Source organism: Miscanthus floridulus, chromosome 11, assembly GCF_019320115.1.
Source record: "Miscanthus floridulus cultivar M001 chromosome 11, ASM1932011v1, whole genome shotgun sequence".
Taxonomy (NCBI): Eukaryota; Viridiplantae; Streptophyta; class Magnoliopsida; order Poales; family Poaceae; genus Miscanthus; species Miscanthus floridulus.
This window is the reverse complement of record NC_089590.1, coordinates 32,834,159-32,849,145: the sequence shown is the minus strand read 5'-3', so window position 1 is coordinate 32,849,145 and position 14,987 is coordinate 32,834,159. Positions and strand designations below refer to the sequence as shown.

Below are 14,987 nucleotides of genomic sequence, written 5' to 3'. Positions count from 1 at the left end.
AATGTCTACGATTGGGATCCTGTTTGAAAAAGGGAATTATGGATGATTCGGGTTTCCCGAGGACACCCGATAGACCTATTGAGTGGTTGGGAACTCATGAACGCTATCCGAGGTCTGTTAAGACAACGATAGGTGCACGTGGGCCTGATTTCTTAGGAGGTTCTACCATAATGTGCCCGGTTATGAAGTCCACGAGCTAGAGGAGATGGAAACGGTGGTGGCTCCCCTTTCGTAGGACCTGGCGGATAGGATAGAAGGCATAGTTCTCCCCAGAAGGGGCTAGTTAGTTAAATAGGTCGGGCATTCATTTTTGTAATAAGAAGACAAGTTCCATCCCTTTTGTTTCATTTGAACAAGTCTGTTCTTTCATTTCGGTTGAACAAATTTATTCTTTCTCCCCTTTTTATGTGTAAAAAGGGGTAAAGCGCTCTGACCCTTCCTATTGTTAAGATTGTAGATCCCGAGGTGCAGGTAAGAAACTCTGATCACGCTAGTAAGCAAGAGTGCCGTAGCCGTTGGGGCGTAAGTTTCTTGCAGTCCGACCAGCCTTACTCTGTCGTTCATTTCCGTAAACCTTACCACTAGGTTTTTAATGTGAGAAAGGGGTTAGGCACGGTGACTGTTTTAGAAAGGGTATATATATATCCTTATCAACCCCCGAGTGAGGCTCGACCCCTTGCTGTTGCTGGGGTCGGGCATCACTTAAAGATCGAGTAGTCGATAGCAAAACTAATACGAGAAAACATGCATAAATTAAGGGTGACCCATCTCTCGGCAGTGGCCCAAGCCATCCAATCAACTTGGGTGACCCGCTGGAACAGGACTTACCTTTAAGGCTCGAGTGACGGGTTCGGAGAGCTCTTACTAGATATGTTCGAGCAGAATCTAGGTCTATCATTCGTGATAGAATCAGCATAACCCGCATGGGGCATCCTACTACTCCTTACCCGTCTCTCGGCAGTGGCCCAAGCCATCCGATCGACTTGGGTGACCCGCTAGCACAGTACTTACCTATGGAAATAGAGGATGAGATCATCCCCCTAAGAAATTAGTTAGGCAGATAAGCCAGGCGGTGAACTCGTTAATAAGTGGACAAGCTCTTAAATTTTGTTATGGCCAAACAGATTTTTAGCCCTTCTCCCCTTTTTGTATAAAAAGGTTAATGCATTCCGACCCTTTCCGTCGTTAAGGCTGAAAAGCCCAGGGTGCGGGTGAACAAACTCTGATCACGCTAGTGAGCAAAAACACCATAGCCATTGAGGCATAGGTTTCTTGTAGTCTAACCAGTTTTACTCAGCATTCATTTCCACAACACTTGCTTCTAGATCTTAACGTGAGAGAGGGTCGGGCATAGAGAATGTTTGCTAGGTGGATATACTCTTAAATGCATTTTGACTCTTTCCATAGTTAAGGCTTAAGAAGCTCGGGGTGCAAGAAAAAACTCTGATCACATTGGTGACCAAAAACGTCATAGCCACTAGGGCATAGGTTTCTTCTAGTTCGACCAGTTTTACTCAACGTTTATTTCTGTGACCCTTGCTTCTAGGTCTTAATGTGAGAAAGAGTCAGGCATAGAGAATGTCTACCAGATAGATATGCTCTTATCAGCCCTCGAGTGAGGCTCAATCCCCTACCCTTGCTAGGGTCGGGTGTCACTAAAGATCGAGGAGTTGATAGCGAAACTGATAAGAGAAAGCATGTGTAAATTAAGGGTAAAAGTGATGTAGCTGTTCGATGTTCTAGGCATTGACGAAGACTTCACCATCGATGGTCCTAAGCTTGTAGGTGCCTGGTTGGAACACCTCCGTGATGACGTATGGTCCCTCCCAAGACGGAGAGAGCTTGGGGCGGTTCTTGTTGCTTTAGACGAGGTGGAGCACCAGGTCCCCGACGTTGAAGGACTGACCCCGCACTCGACGGCTATGGTACCAGCGTAACGCTTGCTAGTACTTGGCCAAGCGGAAGAGGGTGACATCACATGCTTCATCTAGCTGGTCCATGGCATCCTCGAGGGACGCCTCGGCTCCCTGTTCATCATACACCCTACCCCTCGGTGCTCCATAATTGAGGTCGATCGGGAGGATAGCCTCAGAACCGTAGACCATAAAGAATGGTGTCTAGCCGATGGCCTAGCTGGGGGTTGTCCTCAAGCTCTAGAGCACCCCGGGAAGCTCCATGACCCATCGTCCTCCAAACTTGTTTATCCGGTTGAAGATCCTAGGCTTGAGGCCTTGTAGGACCATGCCATTTGCGCACTCGACCTGCCCATTCGTGCGGGGGTGCGCCATGGCGGCCCAATCAACATGGATGTGGTATTCGTCGTAGAATAGGAGAAACTTTGTTCCAGTGAATTGTGTGCCGTTGTCCGTGATAATGGAGTTCGGGACTCCAAAGCGATGGATGATGTCGAGGAAGAATAGCACAGCTTGCTCGAACTTGATCACGGAGATCGATCGAACCTCTATCCACTTTGTAAACTTGTCTATGGCAACAAGCAAGTGTGTATAGCCCCCGGGCGCCCTCTTGAGAGGTCTGACTAGATTGAGCCCCTAGACCGCGAATGGCCATGCGATGGGGATCATTTGGAGTGCTTGGGCCGGCAGGTGGGTCTACTGAGCGTAGTATTGACACCCTTCGTAGGTGCGCACAATCTATTCAGTGTCGGCTACTACGGTCGGCCAGTAGAAGCCTTGTCAGAATGCATTTCCGACCAGGGTCCTTGGCGAGGCATGGTGCCCACAGACCCCAACGTGGATATCACTTAGCAACTGCTTCCTTCGTTCGATGGGGACGTAGCACTGTAGGATCCTAGTGCGGCTTCACCTATAGAACTCACCCTTAATGATGACAAAGGACTTAGCATGCTAGGTGAGCCACCGAGCCTCTATTTTGTTCATCGGCAGCACCTCATGGAGGAGGTAGTTGAGGTAAGGCGACCTCCAGTCGACTAGAGGGTCGGGCTCTATCACTGGATCCTTATCAAGCTCCATGACTTTGGTGTCGGATGGAGCCACTAACTGGTTAGCCCCTGGGCCTAGGGCAAGTGGCCCATCATCGATCTATTCCAGCTCCTCATAGCGGACTGAGGGCTTGTACTAATTGCTGGCGAAGACGCTCATTGGCACCGGCTCTTGGTCGAATGCCGTTTTTGCTAGCGTGTCGGCCACCTCATTGAGACACCTCAGGATATGATTGAGCTCAAGACCGTCGAACTTGTCCTCCAGCTGGCAGACTTCTTAGCAATATGCATCCATCTTGGTATCGTGGCATCTTGATTCCATCATGACTTGGTCGATGACAAGCTAGGAGTCACCACATACGTCGAGCCATTGGATACCCAATTCGACGGTGATGCGTAGGCCATTAATGAGTGCCTCATACTCGGCCACATTGTTGGAGGAGGGGAAATGGATGCGAACCATGTACCTCATGCATACCCCAAGGGGCGAAACAAAGTCTAGCCCCATGCTAGTGCCTTTCTTCATCAGCGATCCATCGAAGTACATCGTCTAGTACTCTTGGTCGATGACTACTGGTGGCATTTGGACCTCGGTCCACTCCGCAACAAAATCAGCCAGCACTTGGGACTTGATAGCCATCCGAGGGGCATATGAAATGCCTTGACCCATCAGCTCGAGTGCCCATTTCATAATTCTTCCTATGGCATCCTAGTTTTGGTCGACATCACCGAGAGGGAAGGACGTCACGACCATCATCGGATGCGACTCGAAGTAGTGACGCAACTTCCTCTTGACGATAAGGATGGTGTACAGGAGCTTCTAGATTTGGGGGTAGTAGGTCTTGGAATCAGACAAGACCTCACTAATGAAGTACATGGGATGCTACAGTTTGAGGGTGTGTTCCTCTTCTTCTCGCTCTACCACCAGGGCAGCACTAACCACTTGCATGGTGGCCGCAATGTAGAGCAGAAGCGGTTCTCCATCGATCGGAGGGAATAGGATCAGGGCCTTTGTCAGAAGCTACTTGACTGTGTCAGTGCCTCCTGGGCCTCGGGCATCCATTCGAAACAGTTGGCCTTCTTCAGAAGCTAATAGAGGGGGAGACCTCGTTCACCGAGGCATGAGATAAAGCGGCTGAGCGCGGTGAGGCACCCTGTAACTCATTGTACCCCCTTTTATGTTTTGAATCGATCCCATCCTCATGATGGCCGAGATCTTCCCTAAGTTGGCCTCGATGCCACGCTTGGAGATGATAAAACCTAGTAGCATACCCCTTGGGACCCTGAAAATGCACTTCTCGGGGTTGAGCTTGATGTCGTTCACTTGGAGTTTTGCGAAGGTTTGTTCTAGGTCGGCTATGACCTGGTCAGCCTGTTTGGACTTGACCATGAAGTCATCCATGTAGGCCTCAATGGTCTGCCCGATGAGATCCCCAAAACACTTGTGCATGCAGCGTTGGTACGTAGATCTAGCATTCTTCAGGCCGAACGACATTGTGATGTAGCAGTATGATCCGAACAGGGTGATGAAAGATGTCACGAGCTGTGGGACACTTTTTGGGTGGTTGGTCCGATCAAAGGTTATGGTGGACTCCAACCATTAGAGGAAGGTAGCGCGGCTGGCTCAACCGTATAGACCTCACGGCGCGCAAGCTTCTGGTGGCGCTTGGAGTCATAGGCCACCGACCCTCTGAAAATCATGAGGCAGCCATCCAACATCGGAAATCCGCCGTCCTTCTCCTCGACGTCGTCTACGGCTAGCTTGGGCTCCTTCCAACGATCCCCCTTGTTGGAGCCTCTGGACAAGAACTACTTCATGAGGATGCAGTCCTTGTATAGGTGCTTGATGGGGAAAGCATGGTTTTTGAGCATGGCCCTTCGAACAACTTCTCGAAGTGGTCTGAGGTACCCTCAATGGGCTTCTGACCCCCCCCCCCTTGTGGTCGGCAGTGGCCATGAGCGAGCCCTCGCACCGCTGCTTGTTCTTCTTCTTGTTGGGACGGTTGGAGGCGCCTTCACCGGCGTCCTTGTCTGGCTTCTCCTTGCCTTTGAGGCAGTAAAAAATTGCCCCAACCGCCTCCTCACCCGAGGCATGGCTGGTGGCGATGTCAAGGAGCTCCTTAGTGGTTCACGGACCCTTATGTCTTAGCTTGTGAACCAGGGAGTCGTAGGAGGTCCCATATAGGAAAGCTCCTATGGCATCAGCGATGTTGAGCAACTCATTGCACTGTCGGGAGAAGCACTGGATGTACCCACGAAGAGTTTCCCTGGACTTCTATCGGTAGTTTTTGAGATCCCATGGGTTCCCAGGATGCGCGTATGTGCCCTGGAAGTTTCCCACAAAGATCTTTTTCAGGTCCGCCCAACTTTGGATTTGGTTGGGCGGAAGGTGTTCCAACCATGTTCGCGCCGAATCGACCAGGAACAATGAAAGATTGCAGATAATGAAATCATCATTATCCGCTCTACCAGCTTTGTAAGCAGGCCAATAATCCTTGAGTCATAGTCCTGGGTTCATTTCCCCAGAGTATTTCGGGATGTTGGTCGACGGTCGGTACCATAGTGGGAAGACGGTGTTGAGGATGTGTCGGCAAAAGGCCTAAGGTCCCGACAAGTTGGGGCTTGAGCTTCGGTCCTCGCCGCTGTCGTAGTGTTCGCCATGACGAGGCTAGTAGCCATGGCTAGCCTCCTCCCTTGCATCTCCGTGGGTATGCCTGTGGGCGTCGAGGGTGTTGCGCGCGTCACGATGGAGGCTGAGTCGTTCATGCACTGGGACCGCAGTGCATGGCCTGCCGCCTTGCTGTGCCTAGTGGACTGACACGTCCCTGTCGGGCCGCTCTAAGGGCGCGCGCTAGCTGGCGTCGAGCTCACGTCGTTGGGACAGTGAGCTCTCGGCCTGCTATACCGCCGCACGCTCGAGTAGCATATGAATCTCGCGATGGACCCAACGATCCTAGGGCGTCATGGGCCCCGGAAGCCCCTAGAGCAAGGCAGCTGTAGCAACGATGTTCTGGCATGCCCGGATGAAGTGTGGGAAGGCTTCATCATCCTCGATGATCCTCCGGTTCGCATTGTGGGACACAGCGCACGCACGCCCACCGTCTCCATGGCGCTCGAGCTCTCGCTCGAGCTCTGTGCGTTCCTGCTTGAGCTAGAGTCATGCTTCCTCGATCTCTTGGTGCCGGGCCTTTAGCTGCTCTTCCCGCAGGTGAGGTGGGGCCTCTACATCCCCCTCGACCTCGTCGTCGAGGTCATTGGTTGGGGTAGCCTCTCCCTCGTGGATGCTTTTGACGTATCCCTTAGGGGTACCTGCCATGAAACATTCACGAGAAGGGTGATGGCTCTCCCTGCTAGAGTCAGAGTCGGAGGGTGACCCCGATTCTCCCGCGAGGAGGTCGTGGAAAGATTCCGCGACATATTCGGTCATCCCCATGAACTCATCGTTCGTGGGGGATGGAGGCGTGCGTTCCGCCATAAGGTGGCCAACGGTCTCTGCGGCGTTGCGGAGAATGGACGGGAGCGCTGTCGGGGCGCTCCGAATGAGGTATTCTGGGGAGAGCGGGTCTCCTCCGGCAAGCTACGTCATGACGTTGTAGAATGAGAAGGTGAGGTGGCGCAGGTCCTCCCTAGACGGTCGGGGTCCTAGGAAGGCGCCGAGCTGGCGCTCTCGCCTCCCGTAATCGAAGCTGAGGAGCTGGTCGCTCCCGAGGTGCGGGCCTCTAGTGCGTGCAGCTGCAGCTTCTCAAGCGCCTCGGCGATCGCATCGAGGCCGGTGAAGTGGAGAGGTTGGACGGCGACGGGAGCCTGCGCCAACTCTCCCTCTGTCGTAATGATGAAGTCCAAGTTTCCGAAGCGCACGTGCGCGCCCTAGACCCAGCTGACGCCATGACTAGCCATCCGAGGCCTGATGTGGACGTCGAGATGCGCAAAAAGCCCCTACTTGGCACACCAACTATCGGTGTTTCGAGTTACCAACTAGTAAATTTCTAGTATTGCGTGTCTGGCTCGGATGGTGTGCTTAGAGGACACGAGGTTTATACTGGTTCGGGCAAAAAGTCCCTACGTCCAGTTCGTCGTTGTTGCTCGTGTTACTAGCACTAAAAGTTTATAGTAGGGGTTACAAACGAGCGAGAGATGGACAAGTCCTAAGTCGCTGATGTGCGTGTACTCCTCAGGCGTGTTAGGGCAAGTGTTTTGATGTCTACAGACGTGTAGAGTGGTTAACCACCCCTCCCCTTCTGGGGCGTCCTGCTTTCCCTTTTATAGACGAAGGGGAAGAGCATGTTACACAGAGAGAAAGAGGGAGAAGAGCCAAGGAGAGGAAGGCTTCTAGGACCGCCGGGCCTTTCTTCTCCTTTTATGCGGGTCTCGCCGACACTGCAGATGGTGACAGGGACGGCTCCACATCAGGCGCCTGTTTGCCGCTGATGCCACGTCCCGGCGTTGTCAGCGGGTCGTGACGTCCCATTCCGTCCTTGCGGGCGACGCGGCGAACCAGCGTGCTAGTCAGCGGTCGTACACGGAGTAGGCAGCATAGTGACCACGCGTCCGTCACTATTGGTGATATGAGTTCCCTGGAGTGACATGTCGTGGACTCGGGTCATGTTGAGATGTGCCCGCTCCCTGCACAATGCCAGAAGTTTGACCTTGGGTTGTACTTTTCTGACCCATAGTGGTTGGCGGCGATACGGGCTTCCGTCAGGAGCTGCGCCTGAGGGGTCGGGCGAGACGGAGCCCCCGACCCAGAGGCCGGGGGAGGTGGAGCCCTCGACCCAGAGGTCGGGCGAGGCGGGGCCCTTGACCTAGAGGTCGGGCGAGGCGGAGCCCACCCCCAGAGGTCGGGTGAGGTGGAGCCCGCTCACCTGGGGGTCGGTTGGAGCTATAGTCGCGCTCTTGATTGCTCGGATGAATCAATGTTGATGACCATTAGCTCCTTCTCTTCAGCTCCTTCTCTTCGGATACCCTGGTATTGGTCCCGACAACATTATTTGAATAACTTTTAGAAAGTTTATCTCTACAGTTTTTTAAGTCTAATTTAGCTATCTGAACTATTGTGAAACTCCAATTTACTCGTCTTGTCACTGACATGGCGCAACATAGGACGGTAGCGCCATATCAGTCAAAACAGCTTATAATAATGAGATAAATCAGATAGGTTCTAATTGAGTGAGATAAATTGGACTCACACGATACTGAAGGAGGTCAGATGAACATTTTCTTTTGTTTTATATTTCCGGTCACTTTTTTATAAACTATTTCCGGCCACTTAAATGGACATTAACACACATACAAGACCTCGGAATCATGAAAGTCAACATGAACACACCAGCCCTGTAACCCAAACTTTCAAGAGCTGAAGACATATACCAGGGAAAAAGACATCCAGAGAACCATCACTATATATATATTCTTGAACAGTTGGATCTTAGCCTCAAACAGCGATCCATATGACACATTACTTTTAAATTTTCTTCATGTCCAATTTATCTTACAAGCCACAATACTCTTTTTCAGCATTTTCTCTACCTTGTGACAGGATGAACCCAGACCCGGCCAGCATCTGCTCTCTGAGATTCTTGATTGCCAGATACCTCTCCTCATCATGATCCAAGGTCAGCATTCCGTTGCTACACCCTTCTGCCCAGTCTCCCTCTAGTTCTTCATCCATGTCCCGAAAGCTTTGCTCTAAACGCCACGAGTTCACGCCATCCATCCCTCTATCCGAAAATGATTCATGCCTTGATGCGCTCCTCTGCCTGCCTTTAGAGGAAGGAGTGTAGCTCCAGGTGTATGTCCTGTTGATGCCATCGACGTTCAGCTCAATCGAGTGTATATCACTGCCTTCTGATGCATCATCTTCGCTGCAGTTTCCACCATTTCTGTCAGGAACTACATCAGCTGCAACCACGCCATTTTCAGATGCATGGGACAGTTGCATTGGATCATTCAATGGCTCCTGCTCTTTCTTCATATCCAGATAAGCTTGGAGTTCATCGCGCAGCTGATTAACAGCTGCATTTGTCTCCTCAAATTGAAGCCGTGCTTCTAACAGCTTCATTTGAACCCTTTGTTCACGCCACTCATCTGCAAGTTGAAGCATCTCACGCTCTTTCTGGAGCTCTTCTTGTGCCTTCTCGGTTTCTCTCTTCAGTACCTGCACCTCAGCTTTGTCCTCATCAATGCCTCTGATGAGCTCGTTGCAGATCTTCTCAACTCTTCCTTTAGATTTCCTTTCCCTTTCAAGTTCTTTCGTCACTTCCTGCAGTGAGGCTTCAGTGTTGGCTAAGGCAATGCTCAACTTCTTGTTTGTCTTCTCTGCTCTTTTCCTTGACTTCTTCTCAGTGTCTAGCTCTGAAACTATAAATTGGAGAGCATTTGCAACCTTCTCCTTTTGTTTGACCTTCCACGATTCCATTTCTGTAAGTTGCTTCTTTAAGCCCTCAATTTCATAGGAATCAGATTTCTGTTCTTTGATTAGCTTTCTAACATGAGAACGGGCAACATCAAGCTCTGAACGTAGAGCAGAAATGAGTGATACACTTGACAGATTCAGTTCTCCAGGTCCCCATATGTGGGCAAGTACTTTTACCAGCTCCTTAGATGCAATCAAGCTGTTCTGCAGATCCTGTAGGTTCACTGTTTTGTCAGGACATCTTGAAACATCGTCTTGAGAGAATGTACCAACCTGAAATAGATTAACAAAGCTTTAGTGCCTTCAAGTGAGAAGTGCTATCATTCAGCAATATTTTATCCCTTACGCAGCAACTAGTGACTGCCATTTCACAATCTTTAGACAGTGTTCAGCAAGTAAGAAATAAATCTTACTGGAGCAATTTATTTTACACAATATTGGTGACTTGTATAACCGAATTTCTGCATGAAACAACCCAGTACACATGTACTTTGACACATTGTCAAGCACTCATGACTCATGAGCTATTTCTCAAACTTTGTCAGATTTTTGAAGCCTGATAAAGTTGCTCTTGGTAGATTTACAGAGTGATCCCGCACATTCAGTAAAATTAATACACCAGTGGTATGTCTTCCGTTGTATTCGTAGTTAAGAAAAAATGCCAATTTAAGCGCAGATACAGTATATTAATATCCCTTATCAAAAGAAAAGCAGCATGACTGAAACTGAATCCCTTGCCCCGGAACAAGAAAAACAATCTAAAACTGAAACACGTGCAAGCCACATAATCAAAGATCTCTGAGGTTGTCCTGGTCCTCAAAGCTCAAGTAATTGTTTTCTAATCTAATATTAGCTTCAACTAACCTTGCAACCATCCAATTTGCCTTCTCAAGGTTCCAAGATTGTTTAAAACTCTTAGGCTTAGCTAATGTGTTTACACTATACCTAAAAAGCAACTACTTCTCAATAGCTAATCTTCGCTAACAGCCTACACATGAAGAAAGTATCATTGAGCCACTTCATCAGTACAATAAACAATTAAGCTGGTACAAGCTAGCTCATAGCCAGTTGCAGAAGTGGACAAGATGCATGTGCATATCAAACTGTTTCCTTGGAGATGGGCCTCACATTTCCTCAGCTTTTATGTTTACAGAATCAACTTTCACTTAAAGGTGTCTTACATTGGATGAGGCATCAAAAGTTTTCGCATTTTTGAAGCGAAACATTCCTTTTTACATGCAGCTAGGTGGTGGACGTTGTCTAAATTTATAAGTAGCTTCTGAACTCAGCAATCGGTATTGATGCAATGGACGATTAAGATAACAATTATCAGATGGTCATAGAAATTCTTCCATTGAGTTCTGGAGAAGCATACCAGATTTTGCCAACCCAATTTGTGTGTTAATCTCGAGCAAAGTGTAAAAAGTTAATTGCTTGTTTGTTGTTTCAAGTTGAATATTCCTTATTCTTACAACTAGCAAGGTATTTAGTATCACGGGTAGCTTGGAAACTATATAAGACAGCCTATTCAGGCAAATTACCCTTTATGTGTTTTGTCCAATTACTGCAAAATTGCAGCTAGTCACTTCAATAGTGACTGAATCAAGAAACTATATAGCTTTAGGCGTTAGCCGTTAGCCGTTAGCTAAGCTTTCCTGTTTACAAAATGCACTTAAAGGTGTACTTCATTGAAGGAGGAGGTCAAAAGGTTTCGCTTTTCAGAAATAAAACATTTTTTTTACACACAACTAGGGCGGCATTGTTCAAATTTATAAGTAGCTTCAGAACTCAGCAGTTAGCACCTATGCAGTCCACTATCCAGATAACTATTCTCAGGTGGCCATAATAATGCTTCCTTGGACTTGGAGGCATGGAATAGCATATCAAACTCATGGAAACCATCTTGTGTACTACGTTGGAATAAAGCGTTCAAAGTATCGCCCTTCTGAAGCTAGAGCTTTATTTCCTTACAATTAATTAGCTCGCTATGCACTATCAAAAGCTCGACTTCACTTTTTTAAAATCATAGCTGGGGAACTCACTCAACTCAGAGCCTATGTAAGTATGCAGGCAGTTGATCCTTCATTTTCTTTGGTTAATAAATTAGTAAAATTTGCTTCTATTCACTTTGAAACTCAGCTAAACCAGTCATTAGTTCACTGCTCAACATAAAGCAACGACATGTCCCAATCACAACATAATACAGACAGTATAGTGCACAGAAGTTTTCACAATGTTTCTGGTAACCATTTTCTGGACGAAAGCCTCCACATAGGACAGAATTGAACTTATTTAGATTTGTAAACTGTAAAAAGCTCTGTCAGACACAAACATGACCCAGTGCACTAACCAAACAGAATATTCAAAAAAGAAAAGAAAACAACATTTGCTCCAACGGAACAAATACAACTACAAACAAGAGATTTATTTAATCTAAGATAGTAGTTGCCGGTTTCCTTACCTCCATTGCGCTGCCGTTGCTCATCATATCTGCCGAGAGCCACCGAGCGTGGCCGTTGCGCCGACTTCCCTTACCATCAGCCTCCAAGATCTTGCTCTTACTTCTTGACCTCTTGGACACCTAAAATCACAACACTAATTCATCAGCCACGCAACAGAGCCGGCAATTGGGACAACAGAACATCAGAGCACCCACCTCCGTGGAGGCGCCGCTCCACGGAACCAAGCACCGGCGCGCCGCCGCCGCGTCCCCTTCAAGCAGACCGCTGTCCATGTTCTGCCAGAACGCGTCGACGAGCCTCCTCGCGGACGCGGACGGCCGCGTCCCGTCGGCGAAGCGGTTGCCGCCGCCACGGCAATGCCGGCTCCGGGACGACTCCGACATGTCCCCGCCGGCGCTGGTCCGGCGCCGCGGCAGCAGCACCGAGGGCCGCCTGGACCGCAGCCTCCTCCCCGCCGCCGGGTCCGAGCCCCCCGACGACGACACCGCGCGGCGCTTCCGGATCTTGTTGGCCAGCCTCACTGCCGCTGCCGCGGCAGCCTCGTCAGCAGCAGCTCCTTCTTCCGAATCCCACCTCGGCATTGCAAGCTGCCAAGATTCTTCTAGCTGCCTCCTCCTCCTCGTCCTGCTCACCAACACCAACCAGGAAGAAGCAGAGAGCAATGCGACTGCAGTCAGTGCTCAGTGTCACGGTCACTGATGTGGTCAAGAAGGAGCGATGCCTATGATGACAAGACCGTCACATCAAACCGATCAAAAGGGAAAGAGAAACAAGGCGAAAGCAAAAGAGGTAAAGGATGGAATCGATGCAGCTTTAAAAGAAGGAATAAGAAGCAGGGGAGGGGAGGGGAGGGGAGCAAGAACTGGCGAGCAAAAGAGGGTGGATGCCTATTAGCCGCCTATTCGCCATCGATGGTGAATTATAAGTTCGAATAATATTTTTTTCTTACACTAAATCATCAGCCAATCATAAATAATTCATAATCATTTATGACGAAACTATATGATGACATAGACGCACCTTTATTAAGCACATAGCGCCATTGGGATTTGGGTCCAGTTTAGTTCCCTCTCAGAATGCCAAATTTTTCAAGATTTTTCATCGTATCGAATCTTTAGACGCATGCATGAAGTATTAAATATAAATAAAAAATAAAACTAATTACACAGTTTAGACAAAATCCACTATACGAATCTTTTAAGTCTAATTAGACTATGATTAGACACTAATTACTAAATAACAACGAAAATGCTACGGTGTCATTTTGCCAAAAAAAAAAAAAAATCGGCATCTAAACAGGCCCTTGGGAACCAAGATTCGTCCCCCGTCTCGCCTTTGAACAGACCAGAGCAACGAACCAAACGATAATCGTCTCGAAAATGCGCGAAAAAGGGGGTGGGGGGAGAAATTTGCAGTGGGGTTGTCGAAGATTAAAATGTGCTTGATTCGCAAAATGGAAATGGCAAAGAGATACTCCTGCTCCTAAAGAAAAGGAGAAGGAAACAGCTTTCGCAGGGACCGAGGAACACAGAGTTCCAAGGACCCAAGAAACCAATGGATGGGTTATAAATCTACGCACACCGACGTGAGTACTGCTCCAACGAACGTCGGCACCAGCGGGCAAGAGCCTCGAGGTCGCAGAGAAAAAGCATGGGGAAGCCCAAAGGAAAAAAAAAAAAAGGCAGAAGAAGCAGCAGCAGCAGCCAAGAGCTGGCTGGCATGGAAGAGCAGAGTGGCGTACCCATTGATGAGCTGCCTGGCGTCCCTGTCCGTGCTCGGTCGATCAGCTGCTGCGAGTGCTGCTGGCTCTGGCTGGTGCTGCCATCATGAGACTTTGGAGCTTCTGCTCAGGCGCATCGCATCGCAACTCGCACGAGTGGGGTGGGGAGATGGAGATGGACGGACGGGGGACAGGGATGATGGGGCGGGCGTGTGTCAGTGCGCCCCCCCGCGTAGTACTGCTGTGTATCGTGTACGCGTGCGATCTGCTCGAGGCCAGGGCCGGCCGGGCAGCGCGCGTGAGCTGTCCCTCCTTGCCGAGGGTGGTGGTGCCTCGTATGATTGGAGCTTGTCGGAACGGCTGGCTGGTGGTGGTGGAGCATGGACGGATGGATGGACGTACGCTACGGCCGCCGTGAGGGGACTGGGGAGACGAGGGATAGGCGGGCGAGGTGCGGACCACGAGTAGGGAGAGTAGGCGGCGGCGTGCGGCAGGCTCAGCACATGCGCCGTACCGTTGCGGTTCCTGTGCCGTTGGTATATTTTTTTCCCCTATGCACGTGTAAACACGCTTTTACTTGATATTTTAGATGTAAGTATTTGACAGTTGTCTGTAGATGCATCGATTTGCCACTCTTGTGTGTTGATAAGTCGACGAGTGCAGCTCCACTGTTCCAAATTACAAATTATTTTAGCATTGTTTTAAGTTAAGCTTGTCTGACTTTAACTAATACTTATTCATTAACTATTAAGATAATAATTATCATGTCTTATATTTTGGTTAAAGAAACATGTCACCATCGTGTTACAACCTCTCTTTTTGCCACCGCCTCCTATGACCATAGGCCTAGGGCTTCTCTAGCGCCACCACCGTAGTCCCCCTCCTCTTCCTTGCGTGGCAGCCTCGCCGATGGTGAGAAGTGAGAGTACTCCACCGTTTAGTCTAATTATAGCGGTTAGTGTTCAGATTGAATAAATAATGTCCCACAGGCTATCCGATGGCATAGTTTTCTTCAATTTCTTCCGGATCTTGTTTCTTGCAAAGAATTTCGGTGCAAATACCTTATCTAGGCATTCAGATCGGCATTCTTCATATCCCACGATGGTCATGTGCCCATGTTCCCTTCTTGCATCTCTGCGTCATTGGCTCATTGGATTTCGCATCTCACGATGGTCAGGAAGTTATACGAGCTTCAGGTTTAGCATGACTGATATATCGGTAGTGTCAGTTTGATGGTCCCTTTGATCATCTTCAACGATAAGGCAATCGATGCTCTTTCAATGTGTCAGATACATCCCGTGAAGTTCCTATAGCATTGGATCATGCAATGCTTCCAATGTTTGGGGCCTGTCTTTGTGAGTGCTTTGAGAGTGGTGCTTCAGCGATGGTGTTTGATGTCGATGAACAAGGCAGTTTCACCTCAAATCCATTGTC

At 49.1% G+C, this 14,987-nt stretch overlaps 1 protein-coding gene across 2 annotated transcripts; it reads right to left on the bottom strand.

Moving 5' to 3' along the window:
* Positions 1–8,340: 8,340 nt before the first annotated feature.
* Positions 8,341–13,944, bottom strand: LOC136493253 (uncharacterized protein At5g41620-like). Of its 2 annotated transcripts, none has more exons than XM_066489316.1 (4): positions 13,575–13,944; positions 12,028–12,554; positions 11,833–11,952; positions 8,341–9,644 (listed from the first exon to the last, which is right to left on the bottom strand). In XM_066489316.1, the coding sequence occupies exons 2-4, from the start codon at positions 12,412–12,414 to the stop codon at positions 8,448–8,450; spliced, it is 1,704 nt and encodes a 567-aa protein (XP_066345413.1). In that variant the 5' UTR covers positions 12,415–12,554; positions 13,575–13,944; the 3' UTR covers positions 8,341–8,447. The 2 variants fall into 2 exon arrangements, with proteins under 2 accessions (XP_066345413.1, XP_066345412.1); XM_066489315.1 differs by having other exon boundaries at positions 12,028–12,457.
* Positions 13,945–14,987: the final 1,043 nt, after the last annotated feature.